This window comes from Leuresthes tenuis, unplaced genomic scaffold (genome assembly GCF_036924035.1).
Source record: "Leuresthes tenuis unplaced genomic scaffold, fLeuTen1.0.hap1 SCAF_19, whole genome shotgun sequence".
Lineage (NCBI taxonomy): Eukaryota > Metazoa > Chordata > Actinopteri > Atheriniformes > Atherinopsidae > Leuresthes > Leuresthes tenuis.
In genome coordinates, this window is record NW_027325373.1 from 17,907,585 (window position 1) to 17,935,536 (window position 27,952).

Genomic DNA, 27,952 nt, shown 5'->3' on the forward strand with positions numbered 1-27,952 from the left:
TGGGACAGAAATATCAAAAACTTTTTCTAGGTGGAGACATTCTGTAAATGAATATTTACAGTTTTCTCTTGAATTTGTTTTGGTCTAAATTATAATCAATTATTTGTGATAACGACCAACAAATTGATCAAAAACGGTCTTGAATTAATCTGTTTAATCTAATTTATACTAACAAGTGCACACTTAAATCCACTTGGAGAGGCTTTTGACTTCATAATACCTGCTAAGTTTTTAGACCATGAGTGTAATGGACCGATTAATTGATTAATCAGTAAATGAATCGCAACTTTGATTGATTATTCAGATTCAGTTATATTAATTTATTAATTTTCTTTTTAAAAAATTTTAAAACATTTTTTATCCGTAATTTCAAAGGTTATTGTAAACAAGACACAGTCAACAGATTGATCCTTGGTTAGTTTACAGATCAATAATTCGCTCCGCTCCTGTGATTTACAGTAAGTTTTAACTCTCAGCATCACTGAATAAATTCCTGCATATCTGCTGGTTTTGGCTCCGCGTTACACAACGGTGCTCTCTGAAAAGGCAATCAATCCAGTGGGCTGCACCGCCGGACTCGCTGCATCACAACAAATCCAGCCAATCAGGCTTCAGCCTCATGCGTCTCCATGGTAACAGGGCTTCCTCAGTCCCAAGGAGGCAGAGACAGCGGGCGGAGGAGAGCAGAGAGGCAGATGGGGGAAGAAGAGAGGTAGAGGAGACAGAATCGATACCTTCTTTGGTTTCACAGTGGGGGATTTAAGAAGCGAAGCACAGGGGGACGAGCTGGTGTGAGCTGGCCCACCGCAGAGGAAAGAGGGCTAGGATGTGGCGGGGGGCTGTCTGAGCTGGGAGTCTCTCTGGAGCTGGGATCTGCAATGGCCCCAAAGCCTGCGCTCAGCGGAATCAGCTGGGTAGCTGCGAGGTAAACATTTCTCTCACATGCTGGTGTGAAATGCTGCAGATCAGAGCCTTTATCGTGCCTTCGCGGTCAGGAAAACAAAATCAGAGGCTGCCTGTTGGACGCACACTGCTCCACACTGAGGTTTGTGTTTTTCTCCAAGGATGTTGCAGATGTGAAAAAAGTCACGATCAGGAATGTGTCGTTACAGTGTCTGTCTGGTGTGCAACTTGTTTGTGATTGTGTATCCTGGATCCTGAAACACGCCTCCAACCCTCAGGGTGAAAAAAGGTGCAGCCTCTTGCGTGATTTTAATAAAATCTGAGTTTGCCCGGAGCCGGTTGTCGCTAAATATGCAGGAGAAAATTACTCATTCTGCAAAATTTGACCAAACCGGTCAAAAGTTAATCACTTAATTTACCAAAACGCAATAACTGACAGAAGTTTGTATCGCATCATGTCTTTAATGTCATGATTTTGAAATATTATCAGCTATGACTCCATTTTAATGCATCCGTCAAAGCTTGAGCTTCCGCTGTGACGGAGCCGTCATGCAGGGTGGAGATGATGTGCTGCACACTCTGTGAGCTCCACATGTTTGAGTGATGCGATAATAAATCATTAAACGAGTCTTCACACGACAGGCAGATAATCTTTAAACAAATGCAACATTTTGTGGGCGTTAATCGTAGTTTATAAAGCTTGTTTTTAACGTCATGAAATCTTGGGCTGTTTCCTCAAACTGGGAGAAATCGATCAGTATTTGTCCGTCTACTTGTTGCAGATGCCACGTGATTTGTTCGGCATGCTGGTGTGTGTGCTGTGATTAAGAAACGCAGACATAAATCCAGTCGGGGTATCTTGTCAGAGCAGCACGACTCCTCCAACCGCTCAAGAACTCAATCAGTTGCAGTTTAATGCATCAAACTGTGAGATCATCCCGCTCTGGTTCATAATGTATGCATGTGTACACAAATGAGCTGCTCCTGCACGTCCTTGCTATGGTGATAATTAATTAGAAATGCATTCTGCTGGAGAGTTTAGGCTGCTTTGATTATCGTGAGCTAAACATGACCGTCACGTTTTAAATAAGGACTAATCAAACCCGGGAAGATGATTTCACTTGACGTACACACATGTAGGAGGTGGAAAACAAACAAACAAGTGGAGCTATTTTTTAGCTTTATCGTGTCTTTAGTCAGTGATAATGTTAAATCGATGTGAAACCAGAATAATCAACTGAATTTGCAGCTTTTCTGAGTTTTACAGACTGGGGGGAAAAAGCTCTAAAATACCACTAAACTAAAAGACTGAGTGGGAAATAGGTGAACAAGTAGGTGAACAAAGTGGAACATTTTCAGCTGAAAGTTCCCATTAAACAGCAAGACCTTGATTTGGTTCTGCTTATTTAGTCATGTGAAAAAGAAAGTGCTCCCTCTTTCAGTTTTAAGGTTTTTAATTCAAGAATTTTTGTACCAGGTCTTAAAACTAAGACAGAAGGCAGAAACATTGTGTTAAAAACTAAGTGAACCCCCTGATCCAACAGCTTGTAGAAGCACCTTTCGCAGCAATAACTTGAAGTAATCGTTTTCTTTATGTTCATTGAGGTTTGCAGCATTGGTTTATGCACAGCTTTGACCTCGGGGTGAACTTGCTGGGACGTCCACGTCCTGAATGTTTTCCACTTGTGAATAATCTTTCTCTCTGTAGAATGATGGACTCTAAATAGTCCAGAAATGGCCTTATAACCCTTCCCAGATTGATGGGCAGCAACAATTGCTTCTCTAAGATCATTGCTGATGTCTTTCCTCCTTGGCATCGTGTTAAAACAGACCTGAATTCCTTTAATATCCTGAAATAAAAACATCAGCTTTGATTGCATGCAGATGTCATAAGACAGAAATTTCTCTCATGAAGGGTTCGAGACCAAAAACAGCCCTGAAAGAGTTGGATTATTGGACTGAAATTCATTAAATGGATACAAACTCGACTCCAAATGAGTGATGATGTTTTCCTCCTTTAAAAGCTGGTGATTATCAACAGAGACTTAATCTGATTCGTCTGTTGTCTGCAGTCCTATAAATCTTTGTGGTGATGCAATAACTCTTGTGTCTCAGCAGGTCGTGTGTGGATTCTTTGTTTCGAACAAAAGTAATCTCGGCTCTTCGCGTTCAACCTCGAACATTCACGTGTTGCACTTAGATTTGAGGATGGAGGGCTGTATGTCTGCAGGTTGGTCGAGCTGAAAGTCGGCCTCCTGAAACAAGCTGCTGTGTTTAATAGACCAAAGCTACCTCACTCTGACTCAGCCGCCTTGGTGGCAAATTTGGTACAATTTAGCTGCAGGCCTCCTCAGTCTGACCTCACATAGGGCTTTAAAGAGGGTGACAAGCTGCCAGCTGTGCTCTTTGAAAGGGACAGATGAGACATTTATTATCTCTGTGGAGGTGGTACAAACACTAAGAGTTTGAGCTCAGAATTTTACCAAAAAAACTACAAGATTGTTGAAATTTTTCCTGATTTTTGTTGGTGTATTTTAGAATATTTTCATGCCACAAAGAGGTGCTTATGTTGCTTTTATATTTTTATGGATCATATTATACGATTGTTTTTTTTATTCACAGAGCCACTATAAGAGCCGCAGACCTCATCAGAGTAATGGATTAGAGTGGATAGAAGTGCACAGGAAAACCAGAATGTTTGGTGGCTCGGTTGAAAATGGATCATAAAACTTAAAAGGCTTGAACTAAAGTAATTAGCTGGAAATGGAAGCATATTCATACCCTGTTGTTCTGAGAAAGGCATTTGTTTGTCTGCCAGGTGAGAGTTCAGAGCTTTAATGTTTCAGTTTCTGGACTGAGTGCTCAGTTTGTTTGTGAGACATGGTGCACTTTATTTCTGCTGTCATGGGAAACATGCACATGCTGCAGCATGAAAACTGTGGTAGAAGTGAAAGTCCAGCTCACACTTCCTGTTTCGGACAAACAGACAAATTCTAACCAGAGTTTTGTAATATGATAAATGCAGCTTTTGTTTTTTTTTTCGGTCCAACCAAAGTCTAAGAGCTGTGTCTGTATTCTTGGCACAAAGTGCAGCTCGTTTACGGTGCATGTTGGACTCGCTGACCCTTATCACAGATCCTGCCTGTGGTTTTCACTCATGGACAGGATCACAAGGTGTAGTCATTGAGAGGAGGGTGCCTGGTTTGGGAACCTCAGGGTGACTGTTAGCTTCTTCAAGCTTCTTCAATTAATGTAACCTGTCCATAAAAATAAAAAGTAGCAGCAGTTCACTTACCGACCAATCAAATCCTTAGGGGCACGTAACTTTACACCTGTACAACCAACATTTTTGTGATTATTTTCTAATTTTTCTCATTTTATTTCAAAGTTTGCACATTTAACGTGGATAGATAGAATTCTAAACTAAATCTTTAATCCAAACCATGGCCTGTGTTTGGAGGGGCTTCCCGACTAACTCATTGCCTCGCAGACACCATATAAAAGTGGTGGTTTGGTTTTTGGGGGGGGATTTGAGCTGCATTTGTGTCCATATGAGTCGATTTCTCTCCTTTTTAACTCTGGATCTGGTCTCCATCAACCAGCTTCAGCTTCTCGACTGCGTCTGTCTGCTGCTTGGTGCTGAGCAGGTCTTCTGAAATGCTCCCCACTTCACCTCTCATGTAAGGTAGTAACCACAACAAATAACCGAATTACATCTGGTAAATAAGAGGGCATGTTTACAATCGTTAGCTTTGTATTTTCCACCATTTTACAGCCTTAAATAAAGTTAACTTGAAATATGGTTTGCATTCAAGTACACAAATTCAAACTGTAATCGGGTTACATCCTCCTTTGTGGCCATCTCAGTGATGCAGGTTGAGAACAGAAGGGAGATCTATAGCTATCACCAGAGGACACAGCCACACAAGATAAAAATAGGTGAACATTTAACATTTCTGTCTGCTTGTCTTGTCAGATAGCTGCTCTTTTGGATCCTTCCTCCAGCCACCACTGTCATGATTAGATAGTCCTTCATCTTTTGTGAATAGACATACAACATATCGTGTGTTGGATTGTTAATTCCTTTAAAAAAAAAAAAAAAAAAAACATGCCGTAACCTCAAAAGTTAGATATATTTACTCACAGAGGTGATTTTTATTTATTTATTTATTTTTAAAGAATTCATTTCAAATGGATTGGATACTAGCTGGTGTTGCTTCTCATAGGTTTAACCTGCTGCCAGTCACATCTGAAAATGACACTGAAGACGTGTATTTTAGTAGGTTCAATATGGGAATTCCTTTCTAATTAATACATTTATTTTGTATTTTTGGTGTGTGATTTATTTGTTTTCAGACTTCGGTATTTTATGTCCATCCATCCACTTTCCGACCATTATCTGGGATAAGTCATGGGGCAACAGTCCCCATCCACCTCCTTCAGCTCTGGTCTAATGTGGTGTGTTCAAGGCAACTTAGAAAAACGAGTTCTAACTTATGGCTGCGACGCCACAATGATGACATGATGCTGTTCTGTTTGACGCATTATTTCTGCATAGTACGGGGATTGATACCTTTCCAGTTCATTAAGCAAATTAGGCATGCTTCTCATTTGGCCTTCACCAACTGACGACAAAGTCATTTTCTTTTTCCTTTTGGGTTTTCTTGGCAATTAGCAACTTGCTTAGAAGTACATTACCACCAACTAGTGGACTGGAGTGTTAATACAGCTGACTCTGTGGATGAATAGACTGAAAATATCTGATTTAATCTCAATCATTTTATCACCCAGCTCTGGGACAACATCAACTTGAGACACTGGCCCAAATTTACCTGTTTCCAGTTTCCTGTGATGCTGTTGGCCCACAGATCTGAATAAGGTTGATTTCTAATTGGACTGTACCAAGTACTTCAGGAAGCAGGGGGAGGGTTTAGATTTTCTTCTCTTTTTCCATTTGACCGGGAGAGTTTTGTGTATGAGTGGCCGGATCAGCCAGTATCTTTTCCTTTGTCTCAGTTTGGTAGGTCAATTATTGGTTCCTGTGTTGGTGCCTTAGTTGAAGCTCCTTTATGGGCCCAAGTGTTACTATTGGAGAAAGACTATGGGTCTTTCTGGTCTGGTCTGATCATAAATTGGCTCAGAAACTGATTTACAACTGAGGACAACAACATGCACAAAATGTGAAGTTAACAATTGAGACCAAAAGCTGACCTTTTCAAAATGGTCGTTAGTTTTTTTGTAGCCAGCTTTTAATGTTTGGTATATTTGAACTTTCTTCTGCTTTTAACAAAGGCAGCTGCAATTTTCTAACCATTGTTCAGCCAAAAAGTGACCAAACTTAAGCTTTTTTTGCCGTTTTCAGGTTACACCTCCAGTCAGCCCTCCTCTTCTCTTAACTCCTCAGTTCATCCTCTTCACCTGATGAAGGCCACTGTGTTTGATGTGCTGACTCAAAGCTCATTGAACTGATGGAGCCTGTAACATGTAGAAATCCTTTAGCATAAACACAGAAAGGCTGCTGGTCGCACACATCACCGTGTGTCAGCTGTCTCTCTGATTTATGGGGAAGCCTCTTCAGCAGGTTGAGGACTTGATTCTCACAGGATCCAGTGAGAAATGTTTCTCTGCTGTAATTTCATCTCAACACAAACTCCCCCTGCACAGTAAATCTTGTCAGACACTACAGCCTCTGCAGAGCTGATAAGCAATGTACACAACTATAGCTTTAATAACTGTACCTGCTCTTTGTTATATACGGTGTATACAATAAGATTGCTTTTTAATTTAGAGTCGTATTCCTGAGCGAAGATATGGGTCAGATGAAGGACCCCTGGATGATATGAAAGCCCTGCTTCAAAGATGTGTGATATCAACACTGAACTCCACAACAAACAGATGGATGGTGGGCATTATGTGTCTTTTCAGTTGTTTCTGAATGTGATGGTGCTTATTTGGCATCACTTTGCAGTTGTTTGGCATCTTTGTCGTGTCTTGTTTTGTTGGCTCCATTTTTAAGTAGTCATTTGAGTTCCTTTGTGGGTATTTTGAGTCTCTTTCTGTTTGTTACGTGCCTCTTTGTATCCACTTAGATTGACTCGCGTCTCTTTATAGTAATGTTTCCTCCCTTTGTGGTCATTTTGTTTATCAGTGCAGCCTCATTGTGCTTCTTACAAGACTTTGTCTCTATTTGTATTCATGTTGTGTCATTTTGCAGGTTTTTCTCTCTGTCTTTTACTGTTTAATTTTTACCCTTTTTTTTTCAAAAAAAGTTTTCTTTAATTACTTTGATCAGGTTGTGTCTCTGATTCTTATTTTTGTCTCAAAGTTGCAACTCTGTGTTGCAGATTTAGCTTAAAATGCATTTTAAAGTTTTTCTTTTGAGATGGAATACATTTTGGTTTATTTTCTTTGGATCTGATAGATCAGGTTTTCAGGGAAACATTTAGCTTTTACTTTGCTTAGGGAAAACATCTACTTACTGCGACTTAAACGAGCACAACGAGAGTGAAAAGACTTGAGTAGAACAGTGGATTTATGGACTGGACAGCTAAACAATGACATGAAACTCACTTTAAAGCTCCGGGGAGCTTGTAAGAGCTGCAGTATCAGATAATGATGTGTAGTTCATCACGACCAGATGCCCTCTTCACATCATCATTTGATTTTTATCATAAATTACTGGTTGCAGTCACTTTAAAAAACATTATCATTAAATAAAAGCTAATGAAGCTTAATAAAACTTCCATGAAGTCACTTCTATCACAGTCTACTTCCTGACCTTTAAGGTTCATCTGCAACAGCAGCTCCACCAAACATGCACAGCCTAATCATGCACAGATGGACACACACACACACACACACACACACGCACCCTTCACACTCTTCTCATTAGGCATAAGCTCCTAACCCTACCCCTCTGATTTACAGCCTGCCATCATCTGTCCAAGATTAAGCAGTCATTGTCATGTGACCCTCCTCCGTCTGTGGCTGGTCGTCCTGGTTTACGTGACAGCAGGTGGAGGGACGCCACAGTTCGAATAGATGGATGTCACTGTTGGAGGAAAAGAAGGCAGAGCTGAATATTTAGGGATCTTAGATCAGCAATTACTCCCAGTCCTGGCTTCTTTGTGGACACAGAGGGAAATCAGAAAACTAATTCAGCACAGTAAAAACACTCTAACAGGAATTTAAGCTCTTCAGAAGTTCTAAAAACATGCACAAAATTGCTCTAGAAGAGCAGAAAATGACATTGCTGTTTGTTTGAGTTGGGATGAATAAAATATGAAATATGAAATATGAATAAAAGCAGACCGCAGTGACTTGTAAATCTCATAAATCAAGATTAAATCACAAGAGAAAACAAATCAAATGTTGTAGGTGAGAAATGTTACTGTTTTATGAAAAATATTAGCTCAATTTCATTAAAAGATTTAGACAATCTGGAGACTTCTCTGTGATATTCAGGCTCTCAGGCAGCTCTACATTAAAAACAGACCTGATTCTGTCCTGGAAGTCACTGTATGGGTTCAGGAACTCAGCTCTAACACGCAAAGAAGAAGCCAGAAGTGAACATAATATTGGTGCTCTGTTAAAAAGCCTGCATCTCTGATCGTATGCTTGTGTATTAATGCCTTTGGAACTGGAAACTTGCATCTGGAAGGGCTCCAAGAAGAAAACCATTGTTGAAAATCCTTAAGAAGTCCTCACTGTGAAACGTGGTGGAAACTGGTCAGAGTTGAGGGGAAGATGGGTAAACCTGTTAGAGACTGCAAAAGACTTGAAACTAAAATGGAGGTTCACCTTCCAGCAGGACAGTGACCCTAAACATACAATGGTTCAGATCAAAGTATATTCATTTGTGACGATGGCCCAGTCAAAGTCCAGACCTAAATCCTGGCAGACTGTTTTAAAAGAAGAGGGGATGGTACAAAGTGGGAAACATGGACCTGTCCCAACTAAAACAAATTTTTAATTGAGCCAAGTGTTCTTTGTCATAAAAGCTTGTCTAGCATTTATAAGAAACCAAATGGCTTTAAAATCTGTTAAAAAATGTAGAGTTTGGATTTTGGACATAAACCTTCCTTCACATACTTTCAGATATTCGGATGTGGGGCTTCCACCTGACCAAAATGTTGACGTATTCCTCCAATGAACCGCAGCAGTTAAGGTGGCATCAACCTGTAGATACAGTATGTCTTAGTTTTAAATCCCCCTTTAATCAAAACGGTTAGTGTTTTTAATTTATCTTACAATAGGTCACCTACACGCCACTATCTCCCACTCTTGCTTCTGTTTTTAAGGTTTGTGATGTGGGTTTTTGTGCATGGAATAAGTATTTCTATTTGAGAAACTCATATTCTTTCTTTGTAAAGTCTTGATCTCCAAAATGTGATAATGGGGTCACATGATAGCTCAGTTGTTTGAGTGCATCCATTAGCAGTGATTTTCTGAGCAATGAGGTCATTTTTTTTTGCAGGTCCTCCTCTTTATTCCTTTTTTTTTTCTGAATCTCTCCACGATCCCTTTTAGTTAAAGTCAAAAACAGTTTACACATAACATTTGTTATTTAAAGGCTGCACTGATCACAACTTGGCTGCATCTTCTGTGTGACAGAATTGGGATTTAGGTTGCTGGGGGATTTCATTGCTGTTGCCGGGTCAGTGGATTACCTTGTAATAGATCTGCTCGAGCACACACAGGATGTGTTGGCTTATATGAGGGAGGGTTTAATCCTTCAGACAAGCGTGCTAACTCCTGTGGTTTGCAAGTAAGCTGGAAGCTGAAAGGACATGTTTTCTGAAACTTGTACCCACTGAATGTCTTGTTTTTCTGTCTCAGGTGTGAGTAATGACAAACTCCGTTTTCCTCGCTGTCTGAACATGCTGTTTGGGTAGCGAAGCCGGCCGACAGGAGCGTCACACCTCTTGCACTGCTTTCATTCTGGACACACACAAACAGACACGCAGAGTCGGCTCAATTCAAGCACAGCCATGCTGATCAAGGAGTATCGTATCCCCATGCCGATGAGCGTGGAGGAGTACCGCATCGCTCAGCTTTACATGATCCAGGTGAGCAGAAAGCAAACATTACACCATTTATTAATGCTGTTTCTATTTTTTTTGAGTGCACAAATGTCCTGAAGCTCTGTCAGAGCTAAACAAATGTATCAACAATACTCCCATCAGCCAACTGGACTGTACTAGAAGCACTAGATTTAAAATATCGTCTTTTAATTGATCTTCGTGCATGCAAATATTCATGTTGAGTTACATTTGAGGCCTTAAACTTGGATGCTATAACAGTGTATCTTCATAGGTTTACATAAATGCACTTGTTGGTGCAACAAAGCTTATTATTCTGAACCTGCTTTGGGTCGGTATATATTTAACTTGATTTTTGGTCAACCTAGGTGGGTCTAATCAATTAAAAATGGTGGTTTCAGGGCATCTAGAAACTGCCCGGCCTATGTATAGGTTGTTTATGTGACGGATACAGACAGCTGTTCATATTTTAGGTGCCATTGGGGATTCATGAAACAATGAATGATCAGCATGGGTATGATTATACACTATAGCTCACATAAGGTCATAGCAGAGACCTTGAGGTGCCTCGGAACTGCCAAAAGAGATTGCAAAATTGAAATTTATAAAAACGGACAAATCAACACATCAATTCCCAGCAAACCAATCAACTCTTTTGATTGGGTTTGGGAGTGTTCATAAACTATCCAAAGACCCACTAATACTGGCTGACATCTGTCTTTTATTGTGAAAAATTTATAAATTAAAGTTTTTAATTGACAATCAATCCCACATCAAATAACTAGTGGGTATTTATCGGCTATGGCTCCGATCGGCGTTGATGGGAACACCAGGGTTAACTGAGGGTGCTGCGCTCAGGGCTGCAAGAGTGAGCACACCTCACTTTTTCTTTACATAAACACACATTCACCAATGGTAATATCTCACGTGGAGGCTCTGAAACTGACAGCGACAACTCATAGACAAAAACGGATGACATTAATCAATTTAACCATCTATAAGACAGGTGGCAGTCTCACTGATTGGGCTGACTTCTGCAGTTCTGTCAAAAGTAATAAATATGGCTACTTGTCTCAGAAAGTCATGATTATCTGAGACTGATCCAACACAGCCTGCAGGGTACAGTGTATTTCCATTCCTTTATGTCGTTGCCGATGACAGACTTGTCTTCTAAAGTTTTAGAAGTAACTGGACATACAACGTTTACTGGGCCCAAAGCTGCCAAGGGCCCCAATAAAATGCTGTGTCATCTTACTGCAGGGGATTTTGTTTTCATTATTCACTAGAGAACCATCTGTTTAACAAAGAAAGATGAACTGAAATGGTATAAAAATGCTCAATTGATGGACAGAACATGTTACTCTTTACATTTTGGCACAGAAGCTGATTACATTAAAAAGCAGAGGGATCACAACACAGTATGGAGCACTCTGCTACATAAAACAACACTCTAATAACACAGAACCTGATGCTGTTGTTCCTGGTTTTGGTACCAGGTGAAATTGAACCTTTAGTTGCTGGGAAAACTCTGCATTTAATACCAACGTTCCTCATAGACTGGTCTATAAGCTCAAGGATTTGGGACTGAACTCCTCGCTTTGCTCCTGGATCCAGAGCTTCCTGACTGACAGATTACAGGTGGTCAAGATGGGGAAACTGCACCAAGGCTGCATCCTCTGTCCTCTGCTGTACTCCCTCTACATCCATGACTGCAAAGCCACTCCCCCCTCCAACATCACCGTTAAGTTTGCGGATAACACAGTGGTGGTTGGCCTGATCTCCAACAGCAGGGAGACAGCCTATCTGGAAGAGGTGGAGGCATTGTCGTCATGGTGCAAAGACAACAACCTGGAGCTGAACGTCTCCAAGACAAAGTAGATGTTCGTGGACTTAAGGAGAGAAGCAATAGGAACCATCACACTCCTCTCAGGATTTATGGGACTCTGGTAGAGAGAGTAGACAGCTACAGGTACCTCGGTGTGCACATCTCTGACAACCTGACATGGACCACCCACATCTCCACCTTGGTGAAGGAGGCAAATCAGCACCTGTACCACCTTAGACGACTGAGGCAATTCAAAGGTCTCCACAGTGCTCCAGAGGGCCTTCTACCCAGAAGCAAGAGTCTGTGCTGGAGTCTGTGCTCAGCTGGAGTATCATCAGTTGGCCATGGCCAGGAGAGCTCTACACAGTGATCCGCTGTGCTGAATTCAGAACGAGGTCAGCACTGCCCACCCTGCGGGAGATCCACAGCAGGTGGTGCACGACCAGAGCCTTTTCCAGTGGCTGCCCTCTGGCAAGCCCCTCTGCTCCTGCTTGGCCAGAACAGAGAGACTGAGGAAGAGCTTCTTCCCTCTGGCCCTCGGGACTTTGAACTCTCAACCCCCCGCATAACACTCATTCCCATATATTTCTGTTGATATTTCTGTGCATTCAGAGACATTCTTGCAAAGTGGACATGATTTTTTTTTATATTTTTTTATAACTGAATAGGAAACACCCTTTTTTATTTATTTATTTTTAGAAAATCCTGTGTTTGTGTGTACGTTACTTTAATCTTGCATTCAGTTTGAGCCGGCTAAGTGAAGACTAGAATAAACAATAAGCTACAAATGAAAGAATAAAGGAAATGAAGGACCCCTTGGGTTTGTTAGCCTTGGGCCCCAAAAAGGACCAAATATGTGGCCGCTACTGCTAATTTGATTCAGTGTTTTGTTACATTGAGCAGGAAAAGCTTGTTCACACAATTACTTTATTCAGTTGCCATGTTTTAGACAATTTATGTCCACAAACTGAGAAAGAACACAGAGTAAATTCAGATAAGCAGGCTTTCATGCTGAAGTGTTCACCCAGAGCTTGGCTCCACTTTAATGACACACCAGCTCACCTGAAAACAGGATCTGTGGATTTTCAGTGCAGGTGATATCAAAAACAACCAAAGGGGAATGAATAAACAGCCTTGTAACAAACAAAGCTGTTTTGTTCTCATATTCATATTCTTCTCCAGCGTATATATATTCAGACAGGGAGCAGTTCTTCTTGTTGAGGAGACAACGCTCTTAAATCTCACTTCTAACCTGGACAAGTAAGGGATTTAGCACACAATGAAACACTTGTTGCTCTGCTCATCTCAAATGACAATCGTGAATGCTCTGATTAGTAAGAGCAGGTCTAAATAATTAAATAATTGTTTGCGGTGGCAGTTTAGTTTAGAGGCTTTTTTTCAATGTGCCATGCTGTCCTGACCTTTTCTCTTTTCTAAAAATGACATAACAAAATGACGAAAGTTGCACTGAAATATACAGGGTTTTTTTCTATATACAGCCACCGATGAGCTCACTGGCACCTTACAGTTGTTGTTTTGAGTTGATCTCTGTGCTGCTGTTAAGGTTGTAAAGCTGAAACCAGTCAATGCCATGAGTGTACATTTCTCTACATCTTAAGTTTCGCTACAGACCCCTCAAAGGGGGATGTCTGATTTTCGTCTCAACATCAGAGTAATAGTAAGACTTGGTCCACACTATTACTACATTGGCACACAGCAGAGTCTGCATGTATTTTAAACAGCATTATCAGACAACCCATATCCACATAGCAGCATATCCACCCACCCTCACTGCTCTCCAGTTAAAAACTAATGGAACATTTCACGAGACTGACAACATTGTTTACATTGCACCATCAAATCTTAAATTTTTGAAAATGTTGGATTTTTCACAAAAGAAATTGCGCAAAAGTTTGTATATCATTAAATTGGATCAGAAGTATGACAGATCTGAATCCTCACATAGCCAGACATCATGGTGTATCTATGGATGCTAATTCAGCTAGCACAAGTAACAACGGGAACACAAGATAAAGATGTGGATAATGAAGACGTTTAATAACTTAGACACACTTATTACAGCATCTATTAAAGCAATATTTGCTAAAGATTTATATCTAAAGCCATTCATGTTATCAGGTGGAATTAGTTTCAGTTTTAATTGATGTGACTTAGATTTGTTTCAATCCTGTACAGAAACGGAAATATGATCGTCATTTACGATTTTCTAATCCAGTTTATGTCAATTTAGTATTCTATCGTTAGATGTGATATCTGATATGTGGCTATGAGACATGAGTGGATGTTTATACGAGATTCTCTTGAGCTTTTTGCTTATATGCATGGTCTGAGTTGTGCCACTGCAAGCTTTGACTAAGCTTGCTAACAGCTAGCTAGCTAAGAAACAAGCTTTTTCTTACTCCCTTTGAGTCTTTTTTCTGTATGGCTGGAAATATGTTTGCTGCCCTCTAGAGCTAAATTTAATTCACGAATTTGCTGTGATAGCTTCCATTAATGAGTTTAATCATTCAAGTGACCTCACAAAAATATTGTTTTCTATTTTTGTTGATATAAATGAAGCACGCAAAGGTGTATATGTCATGCTGTTTGAGTGGGCAGTCGTGTTCACATGAAAGTTAGCTGTAAAATACTTGTAGTTATGATTGTGAACTGCCAAATATAGCCTCTAATATAACTTTAGCTTTCACAATATGATACTGGGCATACATTACAGTAGGCTAATCATGAAATATACCAACTAAATATTATTTCACAGAAAATTACTTGCCTGACTTCAAAGTACTGGTATAGCAAAGTAAAAAAATGAGGCCACACAAGAACTACCAGATACATGTTTTTCTTTACTATGAAGAACAAAAATTAATTTGAATGTAGCTTACTAATGTCACATTTACAGAGATAGGTTGTTTTTTTAAAAATTGAAATTGGAAAAAAGATTATTCATGCATTCAAAACTGTATCATACTGCATCAAATCAAAATGTACCATCCCTGACTCAATTCATATCTAGATATGTATCAAATCATCTTGTAGAGATAAACACTCTAATAATAATTAATAACACTCTAAATAATTAAAAAAACGGACATGGAAGAGTGGGTCTGATTGTTTGCTTTAAATTAACATATAGCCTAACCTAAATTGTTGTAAAGCTGAAATCAGGTGAAATGTTACCAGATATGTGATAAAGACATTTATAGTTGATATCCCATAATGACTAATTATACCTGCCAGTCTGCATTACTGAGTGCTGTCTTTATTTAAATTCAATCTGTTAACTAACAGATGAGGTATATCTGCTTTGTTTGATTATTAGTTGAATGCATTGTGAAAGTAACTGCTAATAGAGTAGGAAAAGTCATCTCCGTTTAACAATTTAAAGTATTTGATGAGAGGAGTCAATGTTATCTAGCTTTTACTGGGGAGGCTTTAGGGTTTCTTTTCCTGTCTCCAGGTGATCCAGGTCACAGTTCAGCAGTGTTTGTGTAGGAGGTCAGGGGTTTAAGGTGTCATTGTGTCGTAGCATAGAACAAGATCAGTGTGGAAACATGGCTGATGGGGACTGTGTGGTTCTGCAGACCAGATGGCGCTCCATATGCCTGTGGTTTATGTTTCCTTTCATAACTTTGTCCAAATGCACAATTAAAATTTCATTAAAAAGTCATCTCTCTGCAAGCGCAGCCTCTGTGTTTTAGACAAATATGCTTATGAGCCGTAAACCAAGGAAAATTAAACAAAAGCTTTAATTTTAGACTGATGTGTTTCAGTTTGTGGTCATAAAACTCATAACAGTGAGCACACTGAATAAGAAAAAAAGGAAAAGACAGAAAATAAATTGTTGTTCCCTTTTATATTGAATTGTGGCAAAGTTTTTATTTGTTTAACAGGCTTTTCGATGCTGTACTCATTTGAAATTGAACAATATTGGCTTAGAAATAAAACAAAATTGCGGAAGCTCAGGCTGCTTGGATTTCACTGATAAGAGGATGTTTGCACATGTGAACAAATGTACAGAGAAATATATCAATGCACAGTATAACACACAGGCACTCGCACACACCGATGGACCCCTCCTCCTGCTCAGCGTCACAGCTGGGCACTGGTAGACATGGTAACCAATGACATCAGCTGCCGCGTGGCAGCTGCTGCTGCCATCATTTTGTTTTGTGGTGTAGACGACACAGAGGGAGTGAGACGTGGTGCTGTAGTTGCCATGCCAACATTGTGTCCAAACCTCTTAAATGAAATTATATGATGGGACACGAGCATCACTCAAGTTTCATGCATGAAAGTGCTCAACTTAACACAAACCACTTGTATGATATGGTTGGTTCACCATTTTTGGGGAGGGTGTTTACCGACCATTTTTAAAGGTAAAACCAAAGTGAAACAAATTTCTGAATGTTTTTGCAAATTGTTTCTTTTTTTTTTTTAAACGTCTCAATGACAAGATGAAATAATTATTTTAAGTGTTTTCCAAAGCCTGATGTAACTAATTCCTTTGATGCAAAGCCATTATCACCCAAAAACCACTAAAAACTCATGTAGTGTAATGTTGCTTCATTAAGATTAAAACACACTTCAGTTAATGTTGACTCATTTCCACATAAACCTTCCTATTGCTATGTATCAAGATCCAACGATGAAAGTAGTCCTCAACAAATGCACAATTCTATGCTACTTGAGGGAAAAACAACTGTGTCCATCTGTCTTGTTCCAATCCGGTCTTAAACATTTTGGTGGAAAAGTCACAACACAAATAAGACAAATGTATGTTGCTGATTTTAGCACACAAATTGGCTTGTAAACTATACTAAAAAGCTGAAGATGTACACATAAAACCGTGATGAAAACGTATCAAAATACGCACAAAATCAACGCAGAGGATGGATGGGAGGCTCCGCCTGTATGCGTCTGCGTATTTAACGTTAAACATAAATGAACCATTGCTGGTGATGAATATAATTGTTGTCATTACAGTGCTTTTCACTGACTATAACTAGTCTCTGTGATCTGTTAAACTAGCAGTTTGTTTGTTTGGTTAGAGTAGACACTATGGTCACTAATCTGCCATCTAATGGCACAAAGTGGTATTACATTAATTTCATCTGGCATTTTTTTTATTTAACATCATAAGTATTGCTTTTTCCAGTTCATTTGATGGCATTTTTTTTTATTTTAACTATTTTTTTCTATTAATTGCACTTTTGACACTTTAACCGTTTTAACAGCAAGTGACGTCCATCTTCTATTTACAGGTAACAGGACTGTTGGTGTCAAATTTCATCCTGAAAATATTTCTAAGTTTTAAAATGACAACTTATTTGTGGCCACAGGAGAAGTCCGATAGGATAAGTCTTTAGGCTACATCCCCTTGGGAGCACAAACATCTGTAATAGTTTAAGATATTTTAGTCCAGACCAAATAGTTGATTAACAGAAATTTCAGCTAGCTAACTGGAAACATCTTCAGAGGAGTTTTTCACCTAAAAGGTTCAATACAAACTTTTATGTAACAGCAAACTATTAACTAAGATGTTCATAGCACTTCTTTTTGTATTCCCTCTCATGTGTTATGGCGGCTACTCCAGATTCACATGAATGTTAGTGGATGTGAATTCCTGTGGATGCAGGTGTGCATCCAGCTAGTCTTCCTTTGAAAAAACTGAAAGTTTCAGCCAAAAAGCATGATGTAAAGAGAAGGGCAGGACCAGACACATAAGCTCTGGATTTGAAAAATGTCTGAGGGGAGGTTTATTATACCTCTGAGCATCCAGCGATGGCGTTTAATGTGTCCATTGTGGATACAGAAGGCCTGAGGAGAGAAGTTACACACCCCTGGTTTATGTTAACCTTGTGGTGTCACATAAATTATTCAGGGTCAGCTCGATGGACAGAAACAAGACCCTCAGCAAAGCCTGGCCTGTTATAATTCACCAGATGTGGTCAACAGAGTGACTGTCCACCCTAGGAATCGTTCTCCTTTTCCTCTGGCTGAGGCTCTTTAACCTTTTAAAATTCAGATTCCTTTTTTTTTTTTTTAAATGTCCAACAGAAACACTAAGAGATAATTTATTTTGTATCATGTCTGTATTCTAAGTAGGAAGCCAATTAAAGTTTCCTGGAAATAAATAAGCCTCAATTTATGCCTAAAATCTATATTGAATTTTTTTTTTTTATATGCATAGGGTCCATTTTTGTCTGGAGACTAAATTAAATTTTTGCACCAGTGTACCCTTGCACATACTCTTGGTTAAGCAAAAGCATTACAATGTTTTTTCCCCAGAGAATTATAAGAGAATTATCAGTAAATTTCCCAGAATTGAATTAAAGTCTTTCAGGGAGTGCTGCTCTGTACTCTGAGTCCTTACTTAGGCGTCCAGTTTCCATGAATTTGGATTTTAGATGTGACTTTATTCTGTCAACTGTAGTTTTTAGTTGCAGCAGCTGTCCTCTCAGTCCACTACTGGTGTCCAGACTGGAATAATTCTTAATTAGGGCTGCAGCAAACAATTATTTAGGTAATTGAGTGTTCCATCGATTAATCCAGTGATCTGATAAGGAATACTTTTACAATGATACCTTTTTAAAAGAGATACATTTACATTTTGAACTGGCTTTTACGTGTAGCCACAATTAGGGCTGGGTGATATGGCCAAAAAACGTATTGTATTATTATTATACTGAATACTTGGTACAGAATACTTGGTATTTCCTTTCTCAGCTTACAAGCCGACTGATTTCTATTAAAATGCTAGCATGAAATGTTCCCGTGTGTTTGTTCAGCTTAACTTTAGACATTTATTTTTTTCACCTTTTTTTCTGATTTAGCTCCTTGTCGTTTTCTCTGGTTTCCACCATCAAATTAAGCTGCTACAAACTTCTTGTCTGACAGTAATTACTGTCAGTGTGAAACAAGGTGACCCGAAATTCATTACTTGAGTAAATTTACAAGTTGCTTTCCACCAGGGATGGCATGCTGTACCAGTATTGACCTTAATCATGATATTTAAAAAGTTGAATATTGACGTCGTAATGATTGGGATGTGATCTCAGCTGATAAAAGATAAAATTATGGATTTTTGTACATATTCAAAAGTTCCTTACCACCTATTTTGAGTTTAATTACCAAAAACAGGTAATTAGTAAGATGAACTAGTCTTATAGGAAGATTTAAAAAAATTTTTTTTTAATACTATCATGCCGTTATAATTGTTTTGTGAAAGTCAGATTGGAGCAGTCACTGATGAACACCAGATAAACAGAGATTTAAGGAAAAATGATCTACCAAGTCTCTACATTATGATCCTGTGATATAGAACACCAGGTGTTTGCTTTCTAGCTAACATCTAGCTGTGTTAGCATCTGTTTGCTTCTCCCCCACTGTCTCTGCTTTCATATACCGTATTTTGAAGCAGCTGAAATCCTAATAAAGCCTCTTATTTCCTTTCTTATCGTCTTTTATCAGACAACACAGTGAATCAGAAACAGAGAGTGAAATAACAGCAGTTAACACGACACCTTAACCAGCAGTCTCTGACTTTACAGATACAGCAGGGTCTGATTAAATCACCGTTTTTATTTTGGTTGGACTTTGATGTGACTGAGAATATTAGTTCACATTAACAGCTTAGGCAGAGGAGAATATGACAGTGGCTTAGTTCTGGTGACCTTTAAACAGAAATTAGGCACCGTTTGTCCTCCCTTAAATCCAGATTTTGCTTTTTGTTCTTTTGCAAGTTATTTTCTTGCACGAGAAAGGAAAAACAGTCAAAATCGTCTCTGTGGACACAAGTCAATAGAAGTTTCCGTGACTATTTGAGGCACTGCTGCCACATGATGAAGAAAAACCTCCCTTTTGTTGCATTTAATCATTGTGAGAGGAAGCTGGAGGGTCTTCCTGACACTGCAGACACAGCTGGCTGCAGGTCAGTCCTTCGACAGTCTGATCATCTGCAACTTTAGATAAAATCTGACAGTTTAGGCTGGAACTGTTTGGATGTTTAATGCTGTATCTTCAACTCGGTAGCTCTCTGCTCTGGCCCTGAGATGCGCATTATTAATACAGATCAACGGTGCTCTCTACCCAGAAGGGACGCAGATAGGAGGAGGATAATTTAAAGCCCTTGGCTCCTCACCTAAATTACATTACCTGCTAGATTACAGCAATTTTCCAGCTGTTCGCCTCCTCTGACCTTCATTACTGATTTGGCTTCCCTAAAGTCTTTAGCAGGGAGAGCTCCCTGTTCAATCTGAGCTCTCATTCTTGACCCCGAACACCCCACTCTTGCTGTTAATAATGATCTTGATGATTTGTATTCACATAGTGCTATTCATCATCCCACCATCGGCACCTTACAATGGTAGGAATGAAATAGCTTTTCAATCATCGGTTGGAAATCAGAGAAAAGTGCAGGGTTATTCACTCAGAGTCAGTGATGTAAATGTAAAATTTGTAGCCTAATTTACTCATTAAAGCTTCTCATCTGGGGCTAACTGATGACTCGAACATAGAGCAGATGATTGGCAGCTGAAAGCTACGTGCTCCTTCATCTTTGTATCATGGCTGTTTAATGTAGGCAACAGCCCCGGACCCTCCAAAGGCCCCAAAAGCCCCTCTAGAATTACACTGAGATTAGTAAAATTACTGCTACTCACCTTGAATCAACCAGGCATGACATCATACAGTCAGGAGTGCAAAGTTAGCAGGTGGGAAATAAATTAGGCTGGAAGTAGGCAAAAATGATCCTTTAAACTGTGATCTCATTAACATAATGCAAAGAAATTTGCATGTTAATTGAAACTGAAGCGTAGCTGTAGCGTCGGATATACAATGGATTTACCGAAAAAGTACTAATTGTTAATTAGATAATTAAAAAGAAATTGCAATTAAGAGTGTAATAATGTCATAATAGATGTTAAATATTATCATAATGCAGAATAACTGTTTCTTACTTGTTGATTAAAGACTGCGTTTGTAAGCAATACTGAACTTTTATGTAGCAGTGTAGTAGCAGGATTTTTATCTCGTGTATATTGCTGTTTTTCTATTTTTACTTGAGTAAAAGATCCAAGTAGTTCTTCTAATACTGAAGTCCAGGTCTCTATATTTATTTACAGTGTCATAAAACTGAAGAAAAGTGTCATATTTTTCCCACTTTGGAATCCCTTTCGACAAATGGAAAACATTCAACACTTTCACCTGATAAATTAACCTCCGTTAAGTAATTAATGTCACAATATGTTTGGCAGACAGTTTGTCTCATATCAGAGCCGGGAGGGTTTAATATCATGGATATGCACATGTATTTGTGCAAGTGCTACAGCCCAGATGGCAAAAATCTAATGGAGAGCCTCTTAAGGAGATGTAGGTTTATACACTGACGCTGTAATCCCGGACTCCCTCTGTGGAGCAACAAGCTTTATGCACCACTCGGTCTTACAGGATTTGTGGCTTGAACCATCTGCTGTGGCCTTTTGGAGGAAGTCATTGAGCAGGGCAGAGAGGGAAACCAGTTTTTTGACATCCTGCATCTAAACTCATCAGTAGTAATTAAACTCCTGACAGTGGTTGGATTATTTCAGAGAAATAAGAGGGTTCATTAGGGTTCATTGCTTCGGTAAAAGTACTGATACAGCTCAGTAAATACTGTGGGTTAAGAAGCTTACTTTAGAAAAGCATGATTAGATTACTGAATTCTAAGTGATAAAGTAGAAGTAAATGCAGAGAAATGTCTTCTCTGTTATGTGATGTGCAAAAATTCTCAAAATGTATGAGTTAACAATGAAACATTTACATTGTTCAAACAAAAGTAACATTAAATTAAATAAGAAATAAATAGATAAAGGAGATAAAAAAGTTTTAGAAGCTGGAGCCATGACGGAAACATGAAGATATGATCCGACCACATGGGATTTAACACAGTGCTGACCAGAGTGGTGAATTTAATGTTTGTTGTCATGTGTATGCTTTAATCTGCTTAAGATGGATGCCTTTTATCCATCCATCATTATCTTCCGCTTATCTGAGATCGGGTTGCGGGGCAATAAGTCCTGGAGGGAAACCCTGACATCCCTCCACCCAGCTACACTCTCCAGCTCCTGCTGGGGGATCCCGAGACATTCCCAGGCCAGAGGGGATATACAATCCCTCCTACATGTTCTGGGTCTGCGTCCCTTCTGGGCCTCCTCCCAGTTGGACGTGCCTGAAAAAACGGCAAAGACTACTAGGAGGCATCCTAACCAGACGCTTCAACCATGCAGAGGAGCAGTGTTTCTACTCCGAGCTCCTTCCAGATATAGATAGTGACCAAAAGACTTTCTAAGAGCTTGAATAAGTGCAGCTGTACTTCTTCTTGGTTCTTGAAGACATTTCACCTCTCAGAGGTGAGCACAGAAAGTAAATATTTTTTTAGAGCAGTTGCTGTGAAAGGCAGAGTGTATGAAGTGCATGATGAAAGGTGAAATACATAGAAAAGGATGGGTTGGTAAAAAATAACTGATGTGACAATGTTCGGCCTGCTTCTGACCTTTTGATTGTCTTCTGAGTTTCTTGTTGCTATTTCTTACATCCTCAGAAAGTCAGAGGACATTATGAAACTGAAGAGAGAAGATGGAGACATCAGTCAGCTCTTTAAATTACCAGAATCAACTGTCAGGAACGTCATTAAGAAGAAAAACTGCACGGGTGAGCTCGGTAGTCATAGACTAGAAGGCCAAGGATAACCTCTCCTGCTGGTAACTGAAGAAGTCTCAAAATAATGAAGATAAACGTCTGTACATTTGGCTTCAAGAGGCAGCTGTAGGTGTGTCGGTGCCTACTGTCCATGAAACAAACACCTCCAGAAAACCTCTAATAACCTGCAGAAATGGGATGATCAGATAAATTTGTCAAGAAAATGAACGCAGCATTGTGTGAAATAGTGAAGGAACCGTCAAACATCCAAAGAATAGAGCCTCATATGTGTACTGTGATGGTGGGCGTGTTGAGGCCTGCATGGTTGCTGCGGGATCTGCTGTTGGAAGCAGAAAACAAGCGAAAAACTTAAGTTATTGACCGACTAACGAAGCCTGGAGGAACTGGGAGGATTTGAAACAGTTGCTTTTTTAGCAGTCTGAGTAAGAGGTTTCTTTTTCCATTTTGTAGCCGTTTTCATTCCGCCTCATCACTTTGTGTTTGCCTCATCGTCCTTCCACTCTGCGATGTGATGACCTGCTCTGACCACACCTGAGTGACAGACAGGAGTGCTTTGTAAGGGTAGCAGGGGTTTAATTTGCAGGAAAACAGACACTGTTCTGTTTTTACCTCCTTTTTCTTCCTCCTAATGCACGGTCGCCTTCATGGACAGCTTTGTAAAATGTAACACAAGTCATTCAAACTTATTAGCACTTTATTAGCTACAAATGTGTGAAACTGGGAAGTTGAATGTGATTATTTAAACCTTCCTCCTGCCTCTCTTTTACTTGTATTACAATGAAGTGCATGTGTGTACGACAAATCCTCACGTCAACGGGACATTTGGTGCTTAACCCTTGTGCCCTCCTCAAATTTACTACCCTCTGGGCAGCTTTGTGGAAAACATGTATACACACAAAAAAACTGCTATTAAATCGTCATACATCAATATTTTTATCTTACCACAAATATCTCCAGAGGGTGGAGTATAAAAGACATATAGTTAAGGTGTTTGGAGCTCCAATGTTTTTCCCTCTATGTAAATGACCTATTTCCATTCAAACCTTTTGCTCTGACAACTTAATTCTAGTTCTGTTGTTTTATTTTACTTTCTGATTAATATGAGCATCTCCTTCCTCCTCATCATCTTCCTCCTTCTGTTGTGTTTAAATTCTGCAGAAAAAGAGCAGAGAGGAGAGTTGCGGCGAGGGCAGCGGCGTGGAGATCCTGGAGAACAAGCCTTATGAGGATGGGCCCGGAGGCTCGGGTCAGTACACTCACAAGGTCTATCACATTGGGAAACACATCCCGTCCTGGTTCTGTGCCATTCTGCCTCAAGCTGCCCTTCGAGTGGAAGAGGAGTCCTGGAACGCTTATCCTTATACGCGAACCCGGTGAGGTGACATCATACAAAACCCAAAATGACTCATAACACATCCATATACCACCACCCCTGCCCCACTGCTAAAGCTTTTGCTTGGTGCGAACACATCTGCATATATCAAAGTGATTTTAGGCAGCAGGAATCATCTAAAGTGGAAACACTGACCTCATAGTGATAAAATGTTGTTAATAGTTTTTATTAAATGGTCCCAGAATCATAAATCTGAACAATGAAATGAGGTTCACTTGCTGATGGAAACATTTTTTCATTATTTGAAACAATTTTAGCTGAATGGTCACACATTTATTTGCTGCCAGTTTCTTACAATAAATCCTCCTTTGGACATTATTCTTGTAAACCATACTTTGTCAGCCCAACAGGCTTTTACATGCTTTTAGAGGCATCGAGTTTGAGTCTCGTATATTAGATTTGCAGTCTAAAGTGCAGTTTAGAAGTACTAGTATTTGACTTTACATTGTTGACTCTCACTCAGTCACATGCCAGAACATCATTTCTCTGTGTTATTATATAGATGTGGAAATGTGCTTCATTTCTGCAACCTCTGAAGGAGAAAAAAAAGCCAACGCTTTGCTGTATTTTCAACATGCCTTCAGATAAAGCTGTATATTATTATTTTTAGCTGTTGTTGTCAAGTTTGGATCAGGCAGAGTAAAGGCTGTTTTCAGCTAATAGCTAACAACTGTAGTTCTCTATAAGCATCAGTTTTTTTTCTTCTTCTATGTTTTTAAAAATCTGTAAATCTCTGTGAAACATTCAAGGTGTTACTTTTCAAAAGAGAATGAAATCAAGAATTTACTCCAAATATTTTTGGAAAAGCTCTTTATTTACTTTGAGAGTGGGAGTTAAGGTAACACTAGAGACGTTTGTGAACCTTAAAACAGTAAAAAAAATGCACAGATACCGCAGTTCACGACTTTGGTTTCCCGCTCTGCAATCACACTGTTTTCATTTACAGTTGCTTGATGCTTTTTCGTTGGCTTTTAATGGCGTCTTTGTTAGGAAGGTGGTGTTACGTCTCGCAACTGCAGGGGAAACCAAAAAGCAAAGCATTTGCCAAATTCTCTATTGTTACTTTAAGTGCCATGATTTAATGTCAACCCAGTTAATGGAGTTAACATTTCTTTTTTGCAGCTTTTCAGAAAACAACTTTAAATTTGCTTCACAGTGAATAAAACTGCAGCTGCTGTTTGTACTGAGAACTTTTGCTTCAGACTAGCTTTAGAAGTTGTTGAAATGCCCAGCTTTAAAGCACAAATAAACATCTTTTTTGTCTCTAAAAATGGTTTCCATAGCTAATTTTAACCTCAAAGTTGCTAAATTGAAATATATGGTGCCCTTTGGTTCCTGCTCTTACCCATCTTTGGTCATCACTTCTGGGTAAAAAAAACCCCCCAAAAACTCAAATATGTTGGTGGTTATAAGTGGACCTCGTGGCCAGATGTGGTTCTGACACAATTTTTTATTTGCTGTACCGTTCTAGTATGTTTTATCTAGTATGTTTTAAGTCAAAACTGTTCAAAACTCAAAATATCCAGTCATGTGTGAACTAAATTTAGTTGACTTGGTAACAAACGCTTAAAGGAAAGAAGGAAGGGATGTTAGAAGGACACTGCCAGCTCAAGGTGTAAAAAATACAACAACATGTATTCTGCACACTAGAATAAATGATCTCAGGAATGCGTCTTTTATTTGGGATGCACTGATTGTCAAATTGTGGGACAATATCGATACCGGTGTTAAATTTAAAGATTTTGCCGATAGCCAGTAGCAGATACTGAATGTTTTTGCCACTTTTTTCTTTCTCTGGTATCATAAGTCTTTCATATAAATGTCTTAGCAGACATTTCTTTGTAACGTCTTGTATGAAAAATGTATTTTAAAAGGCCTTTTAGCCTGTTAAACTATCACCTACTCGATTACCTTCCAGTACTTGATTGGCCAAAGAAATGTCATTGTGAAAAAAAAAAAAAAATGAATAAAGGTAGAGATGATGTCTGCTTCCTGAACCCAAACTGGCAGCTGGTTCCACAGAGAGGAGCCTGATAACTGAAGGCTCTGCCTCCCATTCTACTTTTAGAAACTCTGGGAACCAGAAGTAAACCTACAGTCTGAGAGCTAAGTGCTCTGTTGGGAAAATATCTAAGTATGAGATCTTTAAGATATGATGGAGCTCGCTCATTAAGAGCTTTATATGTGAGAATTTTAATTAGGTTTAGATGTTACACTTAGAAAAATGTACATCATTATGGCATACACATTCAGGCTTCAAGCTTCTGGTCTTCTCGTGAACTGGGAAAAAGAAAGAGGGATACATTGACCTCTCAGAAGTCACAACCACAAATTTGGACACTTATATATATACATAGATTTTGATAATGCGGACAAATGAACCTGTTACATGTGCTCTGGTGAAGCTGGGTTGAAAAAGTGCAAATTATTCCAGTGAAGAGGCTGATAGTGGAAAAATAACTCAAATTCTTATTATAATTACTTCACTTTAAGTTGACAGGTTTATTCTTAAGATTTATAAGGGACATTGAAATCCTTTAAGTTTTAATTTCTGTTCCAGTCTAATAAACTGTTTCCTGTGTTTCAGGTATACCTGTCCCTTTGTAGAGAAGTTCTCTATAGACATAGAAACGTACTATAAACCTGACACTGGAAACCAAGAGGATGTCTTCAGTCTGTCCTCTGCTGAGAAGAGACAGAGGGCTGTTGGTAAGTTTATCTTGCATTTATTCATCTGTACACGCGCTCGCTGCATCATTACTCTTGAATTGTGCCTTTGGGATGCTCTGGTCAGTTGTCATCTCATAAGCAGGAATCAAATTTGCACAGCGTTATTTGCAGTGAAAATGCCAGCAGTGTGATACAGAAGGATACAAGCTGTGGAGTGTAAGAGCTTGTGTTGAGCCTCTGCATACTAACATTCACTGGGGAGCAGAAAAATGTGGAGTCTGCTGCCGACATGTTTCTGCAGGGACTGATTGCATAAAAGACACACACATAAAATCCCAATCTTTTCTTGAGGCAGTTGCTCTTACCCGTGGCTCGGATCTGCTTTATTTTAACATTCCACTGTGTCTCTCTTCTCCTTGTAGACCCCATAGATATCGTCAAGGACTACATCCCGCCTCATGAATACCTGGTGGAAGAAGACCCAAAACTGTATCAGTCAGTCAAAACCAAACGGGGTCCTTTGTCAGAGGACTGGATCGAGGACATCAACCAGAATCCCAGTCAGAGTGCAGTAATGTGTGCCTACAAACTCTGCAAAGTGGAGTTCAGATACTGGGGCATGCAGTCCAAGATCGAACGATTCATACACGATGTGGGTAGGTTTGGGAGGTGGTGTGACAGACTTCAACCTAATCTGTGAGTCAAGTCGTGAAATATAACCCTCGAAATGTCAGTGAACACCCTCAAAAAGTTAGGAAATCTTCCGGATTGCTGCTTTCCCCATTTGGGTCTTCAACTTCATGACAATATCACCAACATACTAATTGTTAATCACACTTAGGGGCAGCAGTGAACGATGATCAAAAAAACTTGGGGGTATTTATGACTTTCACTGTTAAAAATCTTTGTTTTGAAAGAAAGAATTTCATCTCTGTAGTGATGATTAAAAGAAAACTCTTAGGGGAGATGAAGAAAAAGAAATGGACAAGGTTTGAGGTGAATCTGATGAAAAGTAGGTGGAGGCACTTAAAAATGCTGAAGCTACCTCGCTGAGGAGGTGCAGAAAGTCTCTAAGAGGCGTCTGACTCTCTGAGATAACGCAGCTCGCTGAATTAATTTCCTGCCAGTTGTTTGGCTGCTTCTGTTTCATTGCTGTGATCTGACACTGTTTATACACTCCCACAGCCCTCAGCTTGCCTCCTCACCGCATTTACTTCCAGACTAATGAAGCAGCAGCTGCTCCATCTTCATGCCATTCTGACTCGGTTCTCTAATCAACACGTGTTCAAGCACAAATGATGTTTTCCTCTCTGACAGTCCCATTGCAGCCATATCGGCCTCTTGGTGGCTTTTTAATGTTTTTTTTTTTTGCCTCTTCGTCTCTGTCAGCCCAGAGTTTATCAC

The 27,952-nt window shown here is 39.5% G+C and overlaps 1 protein-coding gene across 2 annotated transcripts in view; it reads left to right on the top strand.

Moving 5' to 3' along the window:
• Positions 1 to 684: 684 nt before the first annotated feature.
• LOC140277245 (membrane-associated phosphatidylinositol transfer protein 2-like) overlaps positions 685 to 27,952 on the top strand; it is a 52,102-nt gene continuing 24,834 nt past the window's right edge. For both annotated transcript variants that reach the window (XM_072372201.1, XM_072372200.1), the window contains exons 1-5: positions 685 to 925; positions 9,742 to 9,971; positions 23,644 to 23,858; positions 26,466 to 26,587; positions 26,971 to 27,204. In XM_072372201.1, the coding sequence (XP_072228302.1) occupies positions 9,894 to 9,971; positions 23,644 to 23,858; positions 26,466 to 26,587; positions 26,971 to 27,204 (649 nt within the window). In that variant the 5' untranslated portion in view covers positions 685 to 925; positions 9,742 to 9,893. The remainder of the gene's footprint in view (positions 926 to 9,741; positions 9,972 to 23,643; positions 23,859 to 26,465; positions 26,588 to 26,970; positions 27,205 to 27,952) is intronic.